The following is a 24511-nucleotide window of genomic DNA, read 5'->3' as shown; positions in this document are numbered from 1 at the left end:
GAGCGAACTACCAGTGTTCAACAACTTTACCAAAAAGTACAACTTATAGGGATAAAAAGGAAGTCAAAGCTTGTGAGCTGGACAATAATCAATGATCGCTCCATAAATGCATACTGATACCCTTTAGTAAAAATGGGACAGTGTATCATTTTTATCAAAATGACAGGATGCTTCTGATATATAATTTCAGGAGTACAATAAAGTATGTGTGCTTATCACATCAAAAAAAGTATGTGTAAGCGCGCACTCAAGCTAACTGTAACTGTACCGGAAATCTGACGCTGTGAATCATGTCTGTCTGTCTGTCTTAAATTCGATGTTTTTATTATGGCTTGTGAAATATGTCAAAAACCGTATGTCTTTACAAACGATGATAGTTTTGATGTTGATGTGAAACCGCATTTGTGCACTACCTGTGGTAAAAGTTTCTCGTTAAAAATTCAGCTTAAGAGGCACCTTTTATCTCATGTTGCTGGTGCACCTTATATTTGTAGGAATTGTGAAAATAATACCGAAAACCGCGATACTAAATCTTACAATTTGAGACTGACTAAAAAGCCTGATCATTATTGTGATGTATGTAACAAATCTTTCTGTACAAAACGGTTGTTATTGATACATTCACAAGAACATACTGAACATATTGATGAAAACTATAGTTGTGATAAATGTGAAGAAAGATTTGTTAATGCTTTTGACTTGAAGAAACACTCATTAATTCATAAGAGTAAAAAATCTACCAATAAAGTTGTTAAAGACAGTAAGGTTGAATTGTATAAGTGTAATACATGTGACAAAAGTTTTGCTAGTGCGCGCCATTTAGAGAAGCATTTTGTAAGTCACAACAAGAAACATGTTTGTGATGTTTGCAACAAAAGTTTTGTGTATCCAAAAGCCTTGCATAATCATCAGGTGAATGGGAAATGTAAAAATAACAGTTCTCAAAGTGACTGCATTATTAATTCAAATGAATCAAATGTAAAGAGCTCTAATTCAGATGCTTCTCAGTTGGAAAGCCCGAGTTCAAGTGTTTCTGAATTTAAAAATCAGTTTGCATTAGATTCCAGTAATTCTGTTACAAAAAGTATGTCTAATTCACCTTTAAATATTTCAGTAGCCTCTAAAATTCAGAATGATGCAAATTTAGATGAATCTGGAACTGTTGACAGGAAGCATGTATGTGATATTTGTGGGAAAAGTTTTGCTCGAAAAAGCAGTCTTGAAGGACACGTGATAATACATATCTCAGAATCATTTGATAGTGCTGGAGAGGAAGATGTATCTGATGAAGATCAGGTATGGAATACCACTGTTGAAACAAAAGGTGTTGGAATTGAGGATTATGAAGGTTATCCTAAGAAAATTAAACTTTCGAAAGTTAAAGTAAATAAGACTTTAGAATGCAGCAATTGTGACTTTATTTGCAATTCTAAGAGAAATTTAAAAGAACACATGCTAGAACATGATAGAGTTTCATCAGTGGAAGATATCCAAGAAGAACATGATAAAATTTCATTAGTGGAAGATATCCAGGAAGAACATGATAACGTTTCGTCAGTGGAAGATATCCAAGAGAATGACAAGCCATGTGAGGACACATTTAATTCTAATGAAGGCCTTAATGAGCAAATTGATACTAAAGATGAAAAAGAAGAAAAGAAAGATAAGGAACAAAAAATATATACTTGTCAAATATGTAATAAAGTTTATCATAGGAAAAAAAGACTTAAAAAGCATCTTTTATTACATGTTGAAGGGGGTATTGCTGAACACCACTCAACAGCCTCAGATGATTCTGATGTTTCCATATCTTCGAAAGGGCGGAGGAAACGCAGGAAGAACTTCGCATGTGGAGTTTGTGGAAAACGTTTTGCAGGAGAAACGTGCTTGAGGAAGCATTCTATGAAGCACACCGATGAAGAACGTGAGCATGGTTGTGAATTGAAAACTTCAAGAAAAAAGAAACCTGTTAAAGTTCTGATATGTGAATACTGCAATGAGGAATTTACTGGGAAAAAACTTGCTTTTGAAAGACACAGACAAATGCACACTCCAGAAGTTTGTGGGATTTGTGATGAGAGATTTGTAGATCGACCAAGTCTCAGGGAACATTGTCGTATCCATATTGGTACTGAGGAAGGACGGAGGTTTATTGAATGCAGCCAGAAAGCTCTTGATGCTAAAAATGGAGTGCTGCCACCAGAACCGAAAGTAGAGTACATATATTTGGTTTTTCGATAACTTTTGTATTTTTAATTCGAAACAACTGAGTAAGTTTTTAAGTAGCTGAAGAAAAATCAAAATAATTTGTAAAAAAGTAATTGAGGCTTTGTTATTTAAATTGAATATTATCAATTGCCTAAAGTAATAATCTGAATTAAGGCATTTTTCTCCCCCTGTTATTGAAAAATTAATGTAAATGTTTGTGTTCGGAAGTTTTTTTTTTTTTTTTTTTTTTTTTTTTTGTTAGAAGATGCAAATTTTCTCAGTCAAATTTTTGTATTGATTTTAAATTATATATTTTTGATTTATTGAAGGTGGGCATATTAAATATATTGCTTTGAGTTGTTAATGTAATAATGTTAACATGGAAAATATGTTCATTTTAATTTTCTTTTCATATGCAAAAGAGCATATTGTTATTAGATGTTATTCCTGTTATTATTTACCTTTATTTCTTTTATATTAATGCATTTACAATTTTTTTTTTTTTTTTTGTTGAAAGCATAATTAGTGTTAAGAGACTATTATTATTTTCAAATGAAGGAATATTAAAAATTGTATTTTAAAAAATAATATCTTTATTACTTTTCTTTATTTTACCTGTGCATTTGTGCAAATACCTGAAGCCTAACCTTATAAGCAAATATTGCTATTTTATTACTTTGTGTGAACAATTTGAATACAAGAAGTATGCAGTTTTTAGTTTTAATGAGAGTATGTAAATTTAGTTCTATATATAAATATATCTTTTGAATTAGATTCTACATTGTTAAAAGCTTCTTTTATTAGTAGAACTAAAGATTCTTGAAAGATTGCAAAAAAAAAATAAAGTCCCTTTGGCATTAAGTTGTTTAAGTAAATTTTTCTTGATTTTACTGCCATAGCTTTAAAAGCTATATTTAAAGTTCTTATATAAAAAAAAAAGTTATTTTTCTTTAAAACAATAAAATAGTCAATTAACAAAATACAATAGCTGCCATTTAATGTTATCACATTTATTTGTCCATGGGTATTTTGATGACCTTAAAATGATAAGACAAAATAGCCATGCAATTATACTAATTTAGGGTTTACTGCTGTTAGAAACATATTGGTAACAGTGCATTTTTTCATTATCAAGCTTACCTATGGCAATGATTTTAGAGATATACAGTTAACAGATAAAACATGATATTAAGTATTATAAGTTAAATTTAGCTTGTTAAACATGGTATTAAGTATATGTAAGTGAAATATAGCTTGTTAAACATGCTTGTACAGCAGGATATTAAACATGTGTAAGCAAAAGTTAACATAAAAAGGTAAATGTAGTATTATTATTGAAAAAGATTTCTATTAATTTTATTATTACAAAGAGTTAAAAAAAAAAAAAAAAAACTTGTATGCTTCTGTTACTTTCTTTATCACATTTGTACAGTATTGTAAAGGCCCCCCTTTTTTTTTGAAAAACCTATGCTGTTGAGGAAACTGCCAGAGACATTACTGCACATAGAAAGAATATTTAATCACATTTTAAATTACCGTAAATGAATCTGGACCATTATGTTTAACTTCATGCCAATATAGATATTTAAGTTGATAAAGGCTTTTTTTTTGGGGGGGGAGGTTATTTATTGTAAAATAATAAGTAAGTGAAGTAGGGGATTGTGTTGAATGGGGTCATAAAAGAGTCCTTTTTAGTGTAGCAATAATATATTAACAGGTTTAAGGTATACACGGACATGACATATAATTTTAAGAGTGTTACAGAGCAAGCATCTGATACAACTGAACAGGTTCATCACTTGGCCTTTACTGAAGTCTTTTTCTTGTTACTCACCATAGGGCACCTTCCTTGTGAGAGTGAGTTCACCATAGTTTATATTAAAAGATTGGTTGCAGTGAAGAATAAATTACGTATACAAAGACAAACAATAAGGGTGATCTACAGCAGGCAATATTGAAAACAAATGAAAGGAACCAAAGGAAGTGTAAGAAGAATGGTTGCTTCCTCTGAACAAATGAATTTGTTGAGTTACCAGCTTTGAACTACTATCACTGCTTTTGGTGATGTTTAAATTTACTGGGTTCTTTGCAGTAGTGCTTCCTTAAATTAATATAACTAGTAAAATTTGTTTATGAACTGTTCATACCATTTCTGGAAATTATTTGACTTGATCTTGGTACTCAGAGGGCATCCCTCATCCCTCATTAATAAAGAAAAAGCCAATGTAAAATTTAAAAGTAGGCAAACAAGGAACCTTACTTTAGATAGATGCTTTCAGGGAATTCCCCCCCCCCTTGAAAAAGAACAGTCTTCGTCAGATTGCTCTGAAAGTAAGTTATTTAAAATTTACAGCAAACTAAAGTAGCCTTAGTACTTGTCTTCTGTAGCAGTCTTGGTAAGAATTTTGATTTGGTACATTTCTGCATTAGCAAGAAACAAACGGTTGCCTATTTGTGCATGTGTGGAACGTAGCCAGCTGTGAGACTTGTGTGAATTGCAGGACACAATGAGCACTGATTTTTTTAACACACGTTGCAGTCTCGGGTCATATACGGGACCTCGCCTGTCTGAGGGTTGGATGTGACTTGCCGCGGGAGCTTGCTCCTACTTGGTCGTATCAGATGTAAAACTCCGTCGACCTGAGGTCTCGTATTCCCTTGGCCGAGAAGGGTACCATTCAAGAGGTCGCTCAAAGGCGGAAGAGAAAATGCTAATAAAAGAGGGTGGTGCATGACCAAGCAAGAGCCGCAGTCTCAGAATAATGTACATGATACATTTTCAGAATGACAAAACTGGCAAAAATAAATTGCATTCTGTCAGTATAGTGGTTTTACATTGCAAAAATTTTTCAAATGAAATCATAAATTTTAAAGTATTTAATTTATCATAGTATATAGTTTTGTTAGGTAGGTGACGCAGTCGCGCTTTCAGGCACCTGGGTGAGCACCCTGTCTTGTATGTAACTTGTCAGTGGTGTACATATCATTTGATGGGCATAGCATACAGTTCAGTAAGAAAAGTTCAAGTGGAAGTAATAGGTAATACTGAGCATGATGAAGTAGTGAACACAGTTCGATGAACAGGAAACAATCCAGCAATGAGATTGGCAATAAGATGATAACTGCAAGTTGCTGTGTAAACAAATTCAATTCGTACTTCAGAGAGGTAGTTCTCACAGAGCCAGTTTGTCAATCCCCGGTGGAACTAGTCATCCGTCGTAATGGGAGGCAGGTCAGCAATGTAGATTTCCATTGAGGGAAGTAGCAGAAGGAGGAGAGAAAGTGTAGCATAGGCACTATAGGCTGGAATTTTTGGTAGGAGAGGGTTTTCAGAGCTATATGATTTTGATTGGTCGAGCCAAAAAGGGGGAAGGGATTAGGACTTGGTATTAAAACATTGATAAGATTTTAATACTAAATTCCACAAATACAAGTATTTTTAAGGGTAGAAAAATTTAGCCCAGCTGTTAGACAACGATTCTATTAATCATGAGATAAAGGTGTTAATTGCTGCTTGAGGTGATTTCAGATGACATCTCAAAATAGATGAAGAGTTTATCTATGTTTTTTGTCTGTTGCTTTAGCTTAGAGCTATGCTTTTTGAATATTTGAGTCATTTTTAGTATATTATTTTGTCCAAAGACACTGAATTTCTTTTAAACCCTAAAGAAGTCTAGAATATTGTTGTTAATAGTTTTGTTAGAAATTGATTAAAAAATAACACACATATGCATTTTTTACAAACTCTTTCTGATGGCCATAGTTAAGCATTTGTTGCTAATTATGTCTCAAGTATAGTACGGTCAAAAGTCTTTAATGCGGACGTCCATAATTCGGAATGATCTATAATCTGGACCTCAAAGCTACAAACTTTCTGCATGCGTAATGCGTAAACGTAATTACGCTTTTTGCATGCGTAATGCTTACGTAAATGCATTGCATTTACGCATGCGCAATTAAGTATGTGCATGCACGTTTAATGTATAACGGACAGTATAAGCTAAGCTAAAATTATCTATTTCAGTTAATGTTGCAGATTGCGTTGTTCCTTAATCTTCTAATTGGATACAGCTTATTATTTTTTGCAGACTGTTAGAGCAATTTTATAAAAGTAAGCTTGAACTTTCGATTATGTCAAAAAGAATTTCCGATTCTGGAGCTCTCAAAGGATCTACAAAGTGAAAGCATGTTTCGATGCCCATGAAACGAAAAGTGGAATTGCTGTAAAAAAATGGATAAAGGCATATCCTTTGTTTCTCTAACCATTCCGAAATCTGTTTATCAATTTCACACTGCTCTGCGGGGAAACGTCACGGTGTGCAATGAACTGGAAGTTGATCTGTCAGCACTATCCTTATCTTCAGGGCATATGTTTTTATTTTGTTCTGCTTATAATTCCTTACTAAATGTAGTATTTCACCTCGATGTATTCCGTCTTTGATATGATTTAAATCAAATTCCTTGTCATTATAAATATCACGAATACACATCAAATAGTTTTCTTTTTGCAATTTTCTAATTTTGACTATGCGTAATGTATGCTTTATGCATGCGCGCGTTGAAAGAAATGTTTAATAAAGTAAACAAATAAATATTAAGCTTTTTTTTTTTTTTTTTTTTTGTAAATTTGGATACCCTTTAGATCATAATTGCTCTTTATTTCATAAATTACGGTTTCATATTTTTAATTTTATAATTTCTGCATGCCATCTTACCAGATTTAAATTTTTGATCTATAATCCGGAATCGCCGAAGTCCCAACGAGTCCGGATTAGACTTCTGACTGTATCATGTTCGACTTGGTACCTGAACATGAACTCTGTTAAATAGGATTCCAGGTGATGGTGAGCCATACCTCTATGCTTTTTGTTTAGCCATTTCATTGGTTCTTGTAGTATCATAAGAAAGTATATTTGTAATCGCCTAAACCAATTCTTAGCACAAAAACTTTTCTTCTTTTTATAGCTGCGGACATTGTATTGCAGAATGATTTCTTTCCTAATATATAATTGCGTAGTATGCCCGTTTTGAACAGATTCTTTCTTTTGATAGAATACATTTTTCTTGTAAAAAACTATAGTTTCCATTTCAGTTGACGGTAGATTGAAAATAGTGAGCATAATAAACATTTCAATGACTACAACTTCCTCTGTATGCCATGATTATCGGATATTTTACCTGATGTGTTCTATTTCTTGTAGATAAATGTCATGAGGGCACATCATAAAGTGAAATATTTCTGCACAATTAGTCTCATTAAGAGTTAGAATCAAAAATAATTTGCAATGAAAAATTTTTATTAACTGAAGAAATGTAAAATACCGGCACGCATAGAAAAACATTATATTTTTTAATTCAAAGGTAAAAGAAATGCATATCTGCAGATCAGTAACCGTTGAAAAATCATATTTTAAAAGCAAAAATTTTTATGAGCTGAAGAAATGTGAACTACGAGCACGAGTGAACAATTGTTGCATTTTAAATGACGGTAGAAGAAACACACATATGCTGATCGGTAACCATAAATGTTTATTTTTTGTGAATGTAGAAGTGTTCTGAATCAAGGCTCACTGTACACGATATGTGCCTTTGCTTTCTTGCCTAATTTTAAATGTTTGACTAAAATCAATCTGTTTGGTGACTTAACCCTTGGTTCTAATGGGCACATACTATGTCTCAGAGATTAGATTTCATTCCCTTTCAAATGAATTTGTATGTTTGCAGTATTTTTAAGGAATTAGGCAACAAATATATGACTAAAACATGGCAACACTTTTAGATTGCAGATGGCACACATATGTTTTTGAACGCATCGATTACTCAAGTTTCGATTTGTCTATTTTTTTAAATTTTACAGTAAGTACAATTATATTTAAGATGTACTTAGTATGAAATAGTTCTTATTGTTCTTATTAAGTAGTAATTTAACATTTTTTAATGTTAGATTTAAGAAATTTCGAATAAATTCTTTTTGTGGGATATATTGTCCCAATCATATTTAACAGTAGGTTAATATGTCCCACCAGTGATTAAATTACTACATGCTGATATATTATGTTTGTGTTTATGAAACATACATGAAAATTTCTGTTGTATATGAACTAGTGCATGTGACAGAGTTTATGTTTTGTAATATTCACATTATATATTACTGTAAATTTTAGTTTTGTTTTCTGAGAAAAAGTAATATACTAGATGACAGGGACATAGTGTCCCAGGAGATTTCCTCAAAACTGGAAAAGTAAAAAACTTTGCACTCGTGTATTACACTTCTTTTAGTATGCCAACATTAAATTAAACATACTTTTCAGAGTTAAATTTTAATTATGCAAAATTTGGGTCGCAAGGTTTAAGCCCTTACTTGGTGATATTTCTTTGTCTCTTGGCAATTTTTATAATCTGTTTTGACCTTATTTGGCAACTTTGCTTCAGCTAAAAATAAATTTTATTGATCACAGTAAACAATGTATTTTCCATGTTTTCATATATAAATGAGTGAGATTTTTGAAGTTTGATAACAATATCCAAATGCCTACTCTTCTGTTATCAGAATCAAATTCAGAAATGTATGCATGTTAGTATGTATGTGCATATACACATGCATACATATATGCATATGTATATGCATATATGTATGTGCATATACACATGCATACATATATGCATATGTATATGCACACACATATTACATGAGCATGTTATGTGTACATGAACACATATTACATGTTCATACATGAACACATGCATACATACATCCCTTTCTGACATACATTCATGAACACATGCATAAACATTTCATACATACATGAACATTCATACTTACATACATGAACACATGCATTCTGAATTTGGTCTCGATAACAGAAGAGCATCTCCTAATGATAGATAACATTAGCCACAATTACATTAAGCTGCATCTGCTCTATTACAGAACTTAGTTTTTACGTATTTTATACTCTTTAGAATGAATACTTTTTTCTTGCTTTGTAAGAGGAAGACATTTTTATATAGCTTGTACATAAGTATTTTTCTGACATTTCAGAGAGTTATGTTTCAATCTTACATAATACAATCAAGATTTTTGCTATCTTTTTAAGTCATAGTCAATGTTTTTAAAAGGGCTCATTTATGTACATTTGGATCTGAAATGTTTGCAAAATTTCAACTTTGTCTTACTCAAGTGCATGTATATATATATATTAAATTTTCATATTGATCCTATATGAGTGTATTAAAATTTACTTCGTATAAAACTGGTTTTTGTGTAATTTTTATTAATATGTGGAGAATCTAGAAGAATAAAGCAATAATAATTTTGTTACTTTTCAGGAAAAGAGATACCATTAAAATAAAATTTGTTGAATGTGTATGATGAAAATATATTAATGATAATTTAGAAATATGCAATATAGGAATGATCTTTCAGTATTATACTCTAGAAACTGTTTGTTAAATTTTCAACATGTGTATATGACTATATACCTTGCACAACGATAAACATGTTTATACTAGATGAGATGCTGGATATCTTCACCATTACTGTCGAAGCATCACGGAACACAGTACTTGCTAGTTTTACAAAAGTGGCCTGCAAGACTTGTCACCAATTACTGCAATTTCACATCGAATATTGCTTTCCATTTCGTGTATGGTACATGACTTTTTAGCATAAACTTTTCCTTTTTAAAGTGCCTGTAAAACTATGGGCAGTTTGGCATATCTAAAAAAAATCGCCAACTCACCAAATCATTGCATTTTCATGATTGTAATTGAAATCTGTAAAAGTAAAGAAAAATCTATAAAAAAAAAAGTAGGTTAAAAAAATCTGAAAGCTTTCAGATTTTGTACTATGCCCAAAGAGGCATTTTTTAACATGTGTTACCTTTATTTATTAAATATCATGATCTTTGTACTTTAACCATAAAATTCAATTCAACAGGAATATAGCAAAATAATTTTAAAAAGAGCACATCTTTAGAATTTTCGATACACAGTCTTGCGTGCTGTACATATAAATGTCCCCCCCCCCATACAGTGTTGCTGTTACTCGCTTTGAAATCATCGAGCTTCTTAATCAAAAACTCATAAATGCTTTACAAAATATGAAATAGATAATAAAACAAATTCTAAATTTGGACTTCCAGATGCTCATATTTGGGTGGTATTGAAAATTTGATGGCTCTAGGTACTGTTGTTGTATTACAGTGCGAGAAACATACATTTATGCAGATTCTTCATTGTTTAATTTCTTTAAATATAATATAGGGAGATAATATTTGGTGGCGACAATTCGAAAAGTGATTCATACGTTTAAAGTTTTCGCAAAATGCCAAAACGAAATTAATAGTCCCTTAACACCCTTTGGGCTAAAAAAAAAAAAGTTGAAAAGAAACATGAAAAGGATCTTACTTTAAAGGCAATTAATATGCATGTTATGAGATCAACCATATCAAGAAGCACCAACAAAAAAGAAAATTGTTTTAGCTCAATAATTTTAAAAGAGGGTAGTATTTAAAATGTGGTTTTAAATGTATTTAGATGATTAAAAAAAAGTTTGTTCATATCTAAACTGAAACTCATAAACAAAAGAGCAGGAAGGAAGATAAAATTCAAAATTGCAATTTTTGAAGTATTGAACATCATTACATATTGCAAGTGGGGAAAATATGATTGAGAAACATTTTTTATCCTGTGATTCGTTTTGTTAACAATAAATTTAGATTTGTAATGGAGAAAAAAATATTTATTTATATCTAAATTAAACAAATGACGAATAAAAGTGATGATAAAATTCAAAGCGTGTATTTCAACATTAGCTTGACAAACATATAACAAAAAATTTTTCTAATTATGAATGGTATTTAAATCAAAATCTACTGTTAATCAATTCAAAAAGTATAAATATACAAAATATGAACAAATAACACCATCAAACACTCAATTTACCATTCACACACTTTATATCATAATGTTTCTTTTGCTAAATTTACTTCCATCGATTTCATCTGTGTATCTGGCCCTCCATGTACATCATTCTCTCTGAAGCATATCTCCACGTACATTTTCCAGTCTACCACAGTGTGGTCACTCACATGCAGCTCATCCATAATAAACCGATTTTTACATTTATGTCCCCACAAATATGTTAGTTGAAGGATCAGACTTTCAAGGTAAAAGGTCCTCAGAAGACCAAGAACCCCTTTTGACCTCATGCGAGGAAGGACCGAACACAGTATACTACTGTCACGCAAATCTGTTACATCTCTTAATATTTTTGCATTTAAAACACTCATACACATTTGAAATCAAACCATAATTTTTGTTCTAGTCCAGTGTGATCCAATCCGTGGGCCGCATGCGGCCCTCTTATTCATTTTGTTGGCACTTGCCCTTCTTACTGGAGAAAAAAATGTTAGTTAAACATTTAGAAAAACAAAAGACCCTTCTTACTGCTTTAAATAATAATAAACAGAATAAACTGTATTGAGAAACAAGCAGTGTAAAACAGTTCGCTAGTATGGGACCTGCGCTGCAGAGAATACAAAATAGCAGATTTAGCGGAAAACCGCTGACATTGGCAAAACTGTCCATCAGATGACAATTTCTTTCATTCCTAAAAATATATTAAACTAGTGATTTATATGTAATTCATTTTCTTTCTTTAATGTCTCTGGCCTTCACTCTCCTGTACTAATGTTTGATTGGCCCTTGGATAACTACAGGTTTGACCACACTGCACTAGTCTGTTACTCACTGTGTCCTAATGTCATTATCTTCTTGACATCAGAACTTTTTTTTTCCTTTTCCAATTATTCTCATTTCTTTCATGTAAAACTCATACGTATTTTTCATAATTTGCTGAATGTTAGCATTTTCTTGGGTCTAGGATGGAAAGAATCACACTATGGTATACATATAATAATGCCAAAATTTTAGTGAAATTCATGTTCACAATTTAAAAAAATGAAAACTTTTAAAATTTAGGTGGAAAATTATGTTTACTAACTATCCGTACCCTCACAAAAAGTTGCCCTCTCATTGGCGAAAGGTTTATTTATTTCGGTACTTTAATGGCTCATAAGTGTTGTTGGGAACTTATGAGCCATTAAATTGTTTTGCTATTAAGTGTTTTGCTATTTAATTTTTTTAAAAAACATTTCCAAATATGATTAATATTTATTATAAGAATCAGAAGATCAAAAGAAAATAAACTGCAAAAATAATAATTATTAAATAAGGAATATACAGTCAAAAGTCGTTAATCCGGACTCGTCGGGACTTCGGCGATTCCGGATTATAGATCATCAGTTTAAATCGCGTAAGATGGCATGCATAAATTGTAAAATTAAAAATATGAAACCGTAATTTATGAAATAAAGAACAATTATGATCTAAAAGGTATCAAAATTTACAAAAAAAAAAAAAAAGCTTAATATTTATTTGTTTACTTTATTAAACATTTCTTTCAATGTAAGTTGCTTAAGTTGCTTCGTTTTATGTGATAATATTTTCTCTTTAATTCTATAAACAGACATAATTTTTTGTTCACTTACAAAGTTCCGCTGTTCAAGTCCCGTTAATTGCTGTGCCGAGAATACCGACTAACTTGTCAATCGAAATTTTTTCGTTTTCACTAACCTCTTTGTCACCTTCTTCATATCTTTATCCATTTTTTTGCAGCAATTCCACTTTTTGTTTGATGGACATCGAAACATACTTTCGTTTTGTAGATCCTTTGGGAGCTCCAGCAACGGAAATTCTATTTGACATAATCGAAAGTTCAAGTTTGCTTTTATAAAATTGCTCTTACAGTCTGCAAAAAATAACAAGAAGGATCCAATTCGAAGATTAAGGAACAACGCAATCATCAACATTAACTGAAATAGATAATTAGATAATTTTAGCTTAAAACGTCCGTTATACATAAAACGCGCATGTGAAAACGTATTCTGCGCTTGCGCACACGCAAATGCGCAGTCGTAAGAGGTCTTACGCGCACGCGCAAACGCCTATGCGCATGTGTCAACGCGGAGCATGCGCAGAAAGTTTTTAGCTTTGAGGTCCGGATTATAGATGATTTCGAATTATGGGTGTCCGAATTAACGACTTTTGACTGTATAATGCATTGCAAATGAAATACTCACATTTTTTGCAAAATCATGCTTTAATTTTTTAGCGTTATTCTGCTCCCCGTGTGTATAGCGATCAGTTTTTTGCTTAAAAATCAGAGAATTGCACAATTTTGGCATTGTGAACCACTATTTGTTTGCTAAGTACATCTCATCACTGTTCCATTTATTGATTTTATAGAAAAGAATTGTATTCCAGCAGCTATGTTATTCCATTGCTATCATATTCCATAAGGATAGTTTCAAATTGAGTTTAAGCCAAAAAATATCAGGATGTGTCTCTAAAAACTTTGAAACACAATACAATAAAAAGAACACAAAACAAAAATGGTGACACTGGCTGACTGAAGGATTGTTATTAGGATGGTTGTTTAAAGAATGGTTATGTGCATAGTTGCCAGAATTTGGTACATTTTGAAAATCTGGTAATTTCTACTAAAGTAATAATATACAAGTACCATTATCTTTAATTCTTGTTCTTTGATGTATATTGTTTAATATCAGTGGATGCTGTTTAGGAAAATATAAAGCATATAAATCCATGCATACTCAAGCACATGTGGTATATGTCTTTGCTGGTTCACTATTGGGACATGTATTCTCAAAATATGCCAAAAATTGCAATTATATGCAATCTTATAGAAATTCTATCATTCAAATATACAATTCTATCATTCGCAGATAAACAGATACCAAAGTATATATCTTTGGTACCAAATACCAAAGATATATACAAATTAGTCTTTAAGTTTCTCGGTATATATCTTTGGTACCAATACGAGAAACTTAAGACTAATTTGCTGTAGTTCAGGCTTGGTAATATCAAGTTTATTGTACAATGTTAAAAAAAAAAAAAAAAAAAAAAAATCATGATTAAATGCTTCTTGAGTGGTTGGTCATAGACTCATGATCCTAGTTTTTGAAATGAGTTAAATAATGTAGGCTTCCATACTGTGATGTTTTTGATTACATAACAACATTTAATAAAAAAGTGGTATTTAAATTTTTAAACTAGTAGTCTAAATGACTTAAGTATTTCTTAACACTTTTCTGAGGGGGGAGAATTGGTCAGAAATATGCAAAATTGGAAATGGAAAAAATTCTCAAATTATATGACCCATTTGTTGGATAATTGATTTATAGAAGGCTTTTAAAACTGTTTTTATTATTCCTCTCAGGAGAATATGGCATGAGGAATCTGGGTTATGTCAAGCTATATTAGCAGCTTTTACTTACAAATTGTACATACAGGAATTTTAAATTAATGATTAGGTTCTTTAAATTATTGGAATCCAATTTCAATTTCCTAAGGAAAATATAGATGGCTGCTTATGTTGTCACCTGTGTTTAGAGTTGATCCTGCAAATATATACTACAGTACAAAGTCCGAAATCCGGACTGGTCGGGACTTCGGCGATTCCGGATTTTTCCGGATAATAGATCATCAATTTAAATCATAAAAACCTTTCATCTCGTAATTTTGCCGCTCGGTGCTTCCCCAAATTCCAAAAATTTTGTCTTCCCTAAATTCTGCCGTCATATTCTGCCGCCGCTTCTGGATTTATGGTGAATAACATATCAGTTATTCTTAATTAAAATAGCACTAAATGTAATCTTTTGGCCTATGAGTTTCATTAACAAAATCTATTTTTAGCATATGAAAAGAAATTTTTGTAGAATTTTTTCTCGTCAACATTTCTTAGAGCATTTAAAAATCTATAATCATTGCCAAGCGTAATGTTAGCATAAAAGATTGCCATACTCTTGTTATTCAATTACTAATATAAAAAAAAGTAGACGTCACAGCATGAGTGATTTCTGAAGCTATCTCATGTATTGATAAAGATGCGGTGATGAAAACAAAATATAATAAATAATGACTCGCCAGGTCGGCGTCGGGGATATAAAATAGGTGAATTTTTCTGTTTGAGATGTATTGTCAAACAGAAAAATTGTCTACGGAGCCAAATTACTAATCTCACAAATTTATGCTTACATGATTGTTTTTCCATAACGAGGTATTTTATTTATTGCCTAAGTCAAATTAAGAATCGGAATTTTTAAGTTAAAATTTCCACATGTTTTATTATGGAAGGAAAAATCAAATGCGCATGCGTAAAGCATTAAAAAAAAATGTTTGTGGCTTTGAGGTCCGGATTTTGGATCATTCCGGAATAGCGTAATGGCAGACCGCACATTGAGTTGAACAGTGTTAAGCGAATTTCGCTTACTGCGCATACTTGATGGTGTACCTTTGGCGCGGGGAGAAATATTGGCGACTAAGCAACCCTACGTTAGCTTATTCGTGATCTCCATGGCTGTCGAGTGTGTTCGAGTGATGTTTAAAATTGCAATGTTGTGGAACTTTGCTTATTAGTTATTTTAACGTCCATGCCGATTGCACTTGCTTATTTTTCTAATATATGTTTCATTTTAATTTGTCAATAACAGTGCATTTAATATTTGTTAACATATGTTCGTAACAATGCGTTATTTAAATGTAATTTGTTTACATGTTATAATTCAGTAATTGTAAACTGGAGTATCTCGCTTAGTTTGTTAGCGTATATTCGCGCTTTTATTTTCTCATTTCAAAGAATTTAATAACTAGCATTAAAGAATTGTAAAATTTCTTCAGTGTTATTTGCAAGCACTTGTTATATTCCTCAGTGTTTCTTTATGTATGTACGAATGGAACGTATGGTAAATCCTGAATCGTTTTTATTGTTTAAAAGTATAATGAATAAATTTTCAACTAATATATCCTAAATTTCAGTCTTTTTCTGAACGAAAATTTGTACAGTTCCAAAGGAATGTGCAGAATTTCATAAGTATTATATTTTACATTTTGAATGTAAACACTGCTTCACATTACTTCGCAATAATTTCAGCTTTCTAGTCGTTTGAGCAGTACAGCCAAAAAATGTATTTTAACACAGTAATTAATTTACATTTACATTATACTCTACGAAGATTTAAACGGCAGATTTGTTTACAATTAGATGGCGATACATCTACCATATACCGTATTTATCTTCTTTTCAAATCGCGCCAACATAGTAATTACGCCAAATTGTTTTCTGGGCATGCGCAGTATGCAACATTCGTATAACATTGTTCAACTCAATGTGCGGTCTGCCATTACGCTTCCGGATAATGGACGTCCGAATTTTGGACTTTGTACTGTATATTTATATGGCGTAGGAGTCTCTAGTGACATGTCATTAATGTTTATTTTTTGCGTAGACTCTTTTTGAGAACTATTCATTTTTCTGTTAGATTGCATTGTTAATTTCTCCCATTTGTTTCTATTTTTATGTATTTAAATATGAGTGTTTAATTACTCATTAAAATTTGTACATTAAACCTTTGGGTTTATTTTGCTTTGTAAATATTAGTGACAGGAAACTTTTATGTTTTCAAATCATAAGTTAACATGCAGTTTTTTTTTAATTGTAAATGCTTGCAAGTTATTAAAATAAAGGTGTTCTGTTTACAATGAGACTCACTTTGTACTTCGTTGACTGTTTATGCTATTTGCTGTTGGGTTTTCTTATTTTATATGCATTTTATTTTTTCTCATTCTTTGAAAACATAATGCTTAGAATTCTGTAATAATTAATTTTTTCCTCAACATTTTTGTGTATGCAATATGCAGCATTAATCATGATTTCATTTTCAGTACAATAGATAGCCAATACATTCTGTATATGATTTCTAATAACACTATTGAAATTGTGACCGTGCAGCTAATATTTAAATATATTAGTATCATAAATTAACAGTTTTGAATGAATAAAAGAGATCTTTGTAAATATGCTGTCTGTAATAAAACTCATGCTTTATGATATTTAATAAAAATAAAGAAACAATTATTTTTTATGATTTTTTGTACTGCTAACAGCAACAATCTTTCTGCTGCAGTGATAAATGTTGGTTGAATGTCCAGTGAGGTGTAGTTTTTACCTTTTATTCTATTATATTGTCAGAAATGCGAGAACATCACCTGAAATTATATGCAACATACTGACATATGAAATACAGAAAACAGATCCTCAGTTTGCCTTCAGATGTTGAATGGATTTTTTTGGCCAATGATTTAAGTGTTCAATAAGCAGCAGTTCCAGGTTTATTGCACTTTAGTTTAACAGTTTTTTACATCAAGTTAGCATATAATAATTCTTGGATTTAACTGGCATTTCAGATTGTTGATGATACTCTCCTCAATTTGTGGCATTATCATTACATCACAACTTTTCTGCTGATAGTTAGTGCTGTTTAATTTTTTAAATTTCTGAACGTAAATTTTTTTTTTTTTTTTCTTTAATTAATCAAAGTGCAGGTAATGGTGTAGTACTACATTTCTAAAGCAGGGTAGTTTAGTTTTGACTGGATGTTGCATTATATAATGTAAGCCATCAACTATCTATCAGTTACTTATGTGAAGTTAATTTCATAAATTAATTAGTTAATTCAGTTAATTTCATAAAAGTTCATTACTAGTTAGTAATGATTTTTTTTTCTTAATAAATTACTGTTTCATAATTAAATCATAAACTCCTATGTTATCATAAATGTTGATGTTGTTTGTTTAATTTCCTTTCTTTTCCCGCACCTAAAAACTTATAAGGTGTTTTTTTTTTTTTTTTTTTTTTTTTTAATTAGTATGTTCTTTATCTGAAAGTTTCAGAATTTCACTTTTTCTCGGCACAGTTATAAGAATTTCATATTTGATACTTTTTATTTTATTAATATGGAAGTATATAGTTTTGCTAAAATAAATCTTTATTTCTTATGTTAATAGTCTGCAAAGTTTCTAAACACACAATAAAAGGAATTTCGTATTAATTATAATTTTAGAATATATTGACGTTTATCGTTTTCTGAAGTTATAAATTTGGTTGAAATAAATTCATTTAAGAGATTATAATAGAGCAAAAAAAAATAATGAGTGCAGTAATTTTATTATTATTATTATTATTATTATTATCATTAAATATAACCCTTGTGAAGTTATACATGGGTTGGCACGATCCACAAGCCCTTCTGTGGCGTCCTAGTCTTCTGCTGGAATGCCTTGAGCTTCCTCTTAACGTTTTGTCGAATCAATGGTCTTTCGACTTCAATTTCAATTTTTTTTGGGGGGGGGCAGAAATAACGGGTTGCATTATTGAACGGTGCGTTATCGTGCAGCAAGAAGCAATTTTTGTTTCCATGAAAGTCAGGATGAACATATGTAATGCGTTTTAGTAGCCCATCCAATACACCTAAGTAGAATACTGCATTCACTGTTCTTCCTTCAGGAACGAATTCCTGGTGAAACTATCTTCTGCAATCAAAAATCCCATTAACATTGTCTTTACCTCGGGTTTTTGGAAACGCAGTTTCTTTGGCTTTGATGAGTGTGTACCCACTCTGTATCTGTTTTTTTCGTTCCTGGATCGTAGGTAAAGTACGATTCGTCACCTGTGATGATTTTTTTTTAAAGTCTGCAATTTTACATATCAAGAAGATTCTGAAAAACCGCCACTCAATCATCTTTTTGTTTTGTTGTTAATGTATGCGGAACAAAACGTGCACACAATTTGCTTTTCCCTAAATCCTCACCTAGTAAGTAGTGTATAAACAGTTTCTTTAGTAATCTTTAAATGTTCTGCTAGCATTCTAATCGTTAATCGATGATTTTGATTTAATGTAGCATGAACAACTTCGATGTTTGGACCAATTCAGCTTCTTTGAGGACGTCCCGTTCTTTCATCATCTTTTATATCATCTCTACCGTCTTGAAATCTATCAAACCACACAAACACATTAGAACACAGTTTGGTAAGCTTGCTGGCAGTTTTTCCACTTTTAAAACACATCTTTATCGCACATCTTTGTTTCAAATACGATAGCATTATATTCTTGTGTTGTTGCTTATGCTCACTTGTCTAACGTAGTCAGACCAAGCCCACGAAATACCTCGTGGCAAGGAGCGCTAGATTACGCCTGTCGTTGGCAATAGCCTTGAGCACCTAACAGGTGACAGTGCGATTTGGCTCAGTTCTGCCCCCGATTTTGATGAAGAGCACCCCGGGGGGGACGGGTCCGAAGGTCTCCCACCCCTCTTCCTTTCCACCAAACCACACGAGAGGACTTTCGGCTCGCCGCATATTTAGAGTGCCTCCATGCCGCACTGACACTATACATTTACAAACATCCATGCCTTCTCTGGGATTCGAACTCGGGCATTTCGGCATGGCAGTCAGCGACGCTAACCACTATACCGGTTGGGCGGCACGATAGCATTATAAATATAAATAGCACTCGAACACCATATAATTTTCTCCTTAACAGCTCAACTCATCCTAATGCAATTAGCAGACTAGAATCAAATGTTTTTACTTCCTTGTACGAAGTAAAAAGGAAGTATTGTAATTGCGAAAAGTTTCAGGCAGCATATTTCAACGAAAATATCCATTTTGACCGCTATCGAATGCAATTTAACCCATTAACGGTTTCACCCGGATTTTCTCGTTCTTTTATTCAGGTCTCTTAACGGTTCGTTACGGATTATTGTTAGTTTAAATGTACCCTCGAAAACGGACATTCCCGTGTTTTTGTATTATCGAAAAAACACGCCAAAAAGGACTAGCCCGTATTTTTGTATGTCTTCCAACCCCCAATGCCTAAGAGGGCAAGGGTCCATGCAATCCTGACGACAATGGGTAATGGCTGTCATTAGCGTGGGGAGAAATCTTCTTGATGTTTTGGGATAAAGGCCTTACACTGACTCTAAAGAAACAAATTTATTACCAGTTACAAAGTGGATGCATATATAAAGGGATTTAAGAATTTCTGTTTTAGAGCAGTTATTGAATAAAAAATAGAATTTTTTACAAAATGAACGTTTACCTATAAGAGCATTAATGAATTAAAACGAGAAAAATAAAAGTAATAAATGCAAACATAAAAATCTGAAAATGCAAATCTTTCAGATTTTACATTACGCCGAAAGGGCGTTTTTTTAACGGTTTGTGAGTTACCTTTATTTTTAAATATCATGTTCTTCGCACTTAAAACATAAAACTTCAGTTAAACAGCAATACCGCAAAATAAATTTTAAATGAGCATATCTTTAGAATTTCCGATACACAGTCTCGCCCGTTGAAGATAATTTTTTATATTATTATTTTCATACAGTGTTGCCTTTGCTCGCTTTAAAATCGTTGAGTTTCTTAATAAAAAATTCATTGAAGTTTTACGAAATATGAAACATATAATAAAACAAATTCCAAATCTCGGCTTCGAGATGCCGGAAATGTCCGTTTTTCAAAATTGGATGGATCTAGGTACCGTTGTTTTATCACAATGCGAGAAACATACATATATTTATGCAGATTATTCATTATTTAATTTCAAGGCAGATAGCCCTCGAGTGCTTTGCCGTAATCTAATAAACCAAAACCATTATTTAATTTCTTTAAATATAATACAGGGCTGTAATATGTGGTAGCAACAGTTTGAAAAGTGAACTGACATAGTTTTCAACGGAAAATGAAAAAAATGAAGTTAATAGACCTTCTCGGCTAACGCCCTTTGTTTTAAAAATAATGTATCGTGTAATTTAATGGGAATACGAGATTAAATAATTGTCTTTAAAAAATTTATCTACAAATTTATATCACGAATAAGAAAAACGTGAGGCTGTCTTGATAAATTTATAAATATTATACATCTGACAATGCGATTCAATTGTTTGATTTCGTAATTTAAGAACCTATGATTCTTCTTATAAAACTGTACAGGAATTTAGCAAAGAAGCTATTAAGTAATCTCTTACCATTAATCTATGCGATAAATTATTATTATTATTACTACTTTAGTTCAGTCTTTTACTTCCAAGTATCCTTTTACCTCAAATAATCGAAAAGATATATAAATTTAAAACAAAATTCGCCCCAAAATCAGAAATTAGGTTACGAATTTCATGCAAATTTTATTTCAAAAGTTATTTTACGCTCTGTAAAATGATGCAAACTTAAAAAATTTGAGATTTTTAGTTTATTCTTAAATGGAAATATGCGCAAAAAATTTTTTCGACATTAAATTTTAAAAACTCTAAATCGAATTATTATCATCCGTAAACGGTGTGTGTACAAAATTTGAATTCAATAGCTTATCGATAAGTAGTTCAAAAATCGATGACGAGCTTTTGATTAAACACCGTGAATGAACTGAATACAATTTTTGGAACAGCTCTATTTTTAAGCACTTTGGAAAGATCGGTAAGTTGTTGATATAGCATAACCGTTATTTTTATAACATTCTTGGCATTATGAAACGTGTAAGTGGCATTCATAAGCGATTCCCGACAGTTCTGTTCATTTGTCAAAGTGGCTGCTTTTGAAAATATTGTGAAGCTCACTCGATGTGCTCCACTATCTATGATATTCATTAAAGATATTTAATTATGTTTTATTTCTATACAGAAATACAGGTAAAATTAAGAGGTCAAATATTTAATTATTTGAGTTATATAACTACTTATACTGTCTCAAGAAATTTTGAGTCACTTTGTAAAAATAATCTTTTCTTTAAAATTCCTTTTTCCCCCTACCCCCTATGCTTCATGACTTTATTACTATTCTGATGAATGGAAGGTTTGTAGAGACATTACATTTTTTTTTAACAGCAAGAGACATGAAAAATGAGCAATGCCTTACCCGGGACGCGAACCACGGACTTCTCGAATGCGCGCCGAGCGTACTGAGACCACGAAGGCATGCTAAAAGGGCGGGAGAAAATACCGTATATACTCCCCCTTTTAAAGGGCGACTGGGGATTAGGGGACCGAATCGCCAAATCCTTGCGACGGAGAATCATCATCCACCACCTTTTTTGGTTTGCGTGCCACTATAGAAACATTAGGTTATTTCGAAGCAGGACATGTGAAATAGGAGCAATGCCTTCGCCGGGACTCGAACCACCAACCTCTCGAATACACGCCGTGCGTGCTGACCATTACACCACGAAGGTATGCTAAGAAGGCGGAAGAAAATACCTTATAGGTTATGAAAACCAAAAGCTGAGTAGGTAGTCACAAATCTAACTAATAAATGCTCTACAAATACAACTTTTAATATTTTAGCAGAATTTTTTGGAAACGTATTTATATAGATTGTTGTAGAAATCGATAGTTTGATGCCAATTTAGAGGAGGGGTTGTTTATGAGCGTATTAAAAATGCTTTTCCCACTCAAAATGTTAACTACTTTAAAATAATAATTCATAATCGCACTGAATCTGATGTTTACAATTATTTCCCCAGAGATTTCTTTAAAAAGAAAGAATTACAATTGTGTTTAATGCAGAAAATTTAATGGAATTGGCATCTGCGCAAGAGGACGGAAACTATCAGGGAGGACTTTCTAAGGAAAACTAGATTTCCTTCACATTGAACGTAGAAAACTTTCACCGAACAAGCGTGTTCACCAGGATTTGAACTTATGTATGATTACCAGTACTCAGCGGTTTTAGCGCTTGGCCACTGGGGCCCGCAGACCGATTAAAAATCTTGTTTAGAAACCTTTTATCTTGATTTAGTGTGACAGGTGCCGTAGTTTGAAGGTTAGGATTACTTGAATACAGCAAAACACACGAGGACTATCTGCTTTTAAGGAAAGAGATGCCTTCGTAGAGGACTTTTTAACGAGAAAAGTCTCATATTCATGTGTAGGGTTTATATTTATTTTAACTAACATTTATTTTAAGTTTAAACTATCTTTCCTGTCAAGCCTTACTTTCCCCTGGGATTGCCAATGCCAGAGTATGTAAATTTAAGTAGAACGCGCAAAGTATTCAAATTTTAAGCAGAAGTAATTTGAGTTAAATAGAAGGGAAACGAGTTTGTAGGTGTGCTTTCTTGCTTCACGAGCGTGAAGGTTGCTAGGTAGAAATTTAAGAACCGCGCGTTTCGGCCTGTGAGCCTACTTCGGCAGTTAGTTGAATCTTTCAACTTCTTATTAAGAAAGTTTGCTGAAATCTCAGCTATATCTTAGAACGCGGTTCATTTTAGTCACGTTTATAGAGCCTCGTAGGTAGTGACTTGTTATTTATTCATTTTGTACTTTTCGATTTTTAGTTAACCTCCGGGTCGGCGTAGTTTGTGAGCGTCAAGTGAACGCATCTGTAACTTCTAAAGTGGAATAAAAAGGGAGTTAAACCCTTCTCAAGAGTTTGTGTAATTCCAGTTCATAGCAGTCACTATTATTGTTGCGGGCAAGTTGGGGCCACGTAACATCACACATGTTATACATAGGAAAAAACATGGGAAAATACCATTCAGCCATCGTATTCGTTCGTCAGGGTGTAAATCTAAGTCGAACTACCAGTATTTACCTGCCACTAATATGGTCGTATTTTAATAGGGGAAATAACTGTTGGATTGTAAGGCATCTAAATTAAGAAATAAAAAATTTCACAAAAAAAATTCACTTCTGAGGTAATCTTAAACCCACATTAAGTTTTTTATTATAATTATGAAAGAGTTCAACTCATTTGTTAATTTTCAGATCGTTAAAATTAGTGTGGCTGTAATGAATGATTACTTAGACCTGTTACAAGAAACATATACATCAAAAGTTTCCTTTAAAATATCAGGAATTATTGAAAAATCTTCTGGAATTTATAAACGAGAAAACGTATTTAACCAGATTTTACATGTGTGAAAAAAGGTTGTAGGAAAAAATGTCACCCGGAAAAAAGGGAAACGGAAAGAATATCCCCGGAAAATAAGGAACGGAAAAAATGTCACCCTTCGTTTGCAATGGGAAATATAAGGCATGTTTAGAAAGATCGCCAAGCTGGGTGATAAAAGTTTTATCTCAACAACCGTAACTTCGGATGACCGGAAACATGTGCGAGTAGAAGCAAGAAGATGTGTTGGCTGCTTGTTTCTTCCATGGAGCCTACCTCCATGGTTTCTTCGTTAAGGTTAAAAATAGAGGGTTGTTTAGAGAGGGAAGCTTTCGCGATGGAAGCCAGGGGGAAAGGCGGGTTGTCCAGCGTCGGTCATTGTCAGGTCTTTAGTAATTACTCTCCTGGCACCGCATGTTGTTATAGCCTTAAGTTGCGGTTTAGTGAAACATTTATTGACGCACAACAGAAAACTAATTCATCCAGAGCTTTGGT

General features: G+C 32.3%; 1 protein-coding gene across 1 annotated transcript; it reads left to right on the top strand.

Moving 5' to 3' along the window:
- The first annotated feature begins 275 nt into the window (after nucleotides 1-275).
- LOC118182231 (uncharacterized) lies at nucleotides 276-9461 on the top strand. Its single transcript, XM_085813516.1, has one exon. It carries the CDS (start codon nucleotides 328-330, stop codon nucleotides 2239-2241), a length of 1914 nt encoding a protein of 637 aa, XP_085669642.1. The 5' UTR covers nucleotides 276-327; the 3' UTR covers nucleotides 2242-9461.
- Nucleotides 9462-24511: the final 15050 nt, after the last annotated feature.

Source organism: Stegodyphus dumicola, chromosome 3 (assembly GCF_044657685.1).
Source record: "Stegodyphus dumicola isolate Sdum_Otavi_A_Nest chromosome 3, ASM4465768v1".
NCBI classification, from domain to species: Eukaryota; Metazoa; Arthropoda; class Arachnida; order Araneae; family Eresidae; genus Stegodyphus; species Stegodyphus dumicola.
The sequence above is the reverse complement of the archived record's forward strand: the minus strand, read 5'-3'. Positions and strand labels throughout refer to the sequence as shown.

Excerpts from the sequence above, each read along its gene's own strand:
- LOC118182231 (XM_085813516.1), top strand. The coding sequence starts at position 328 with ATGGCTTGTGAAATATGTCAAAAACCGTATGTCTTTACAAACGATGAT.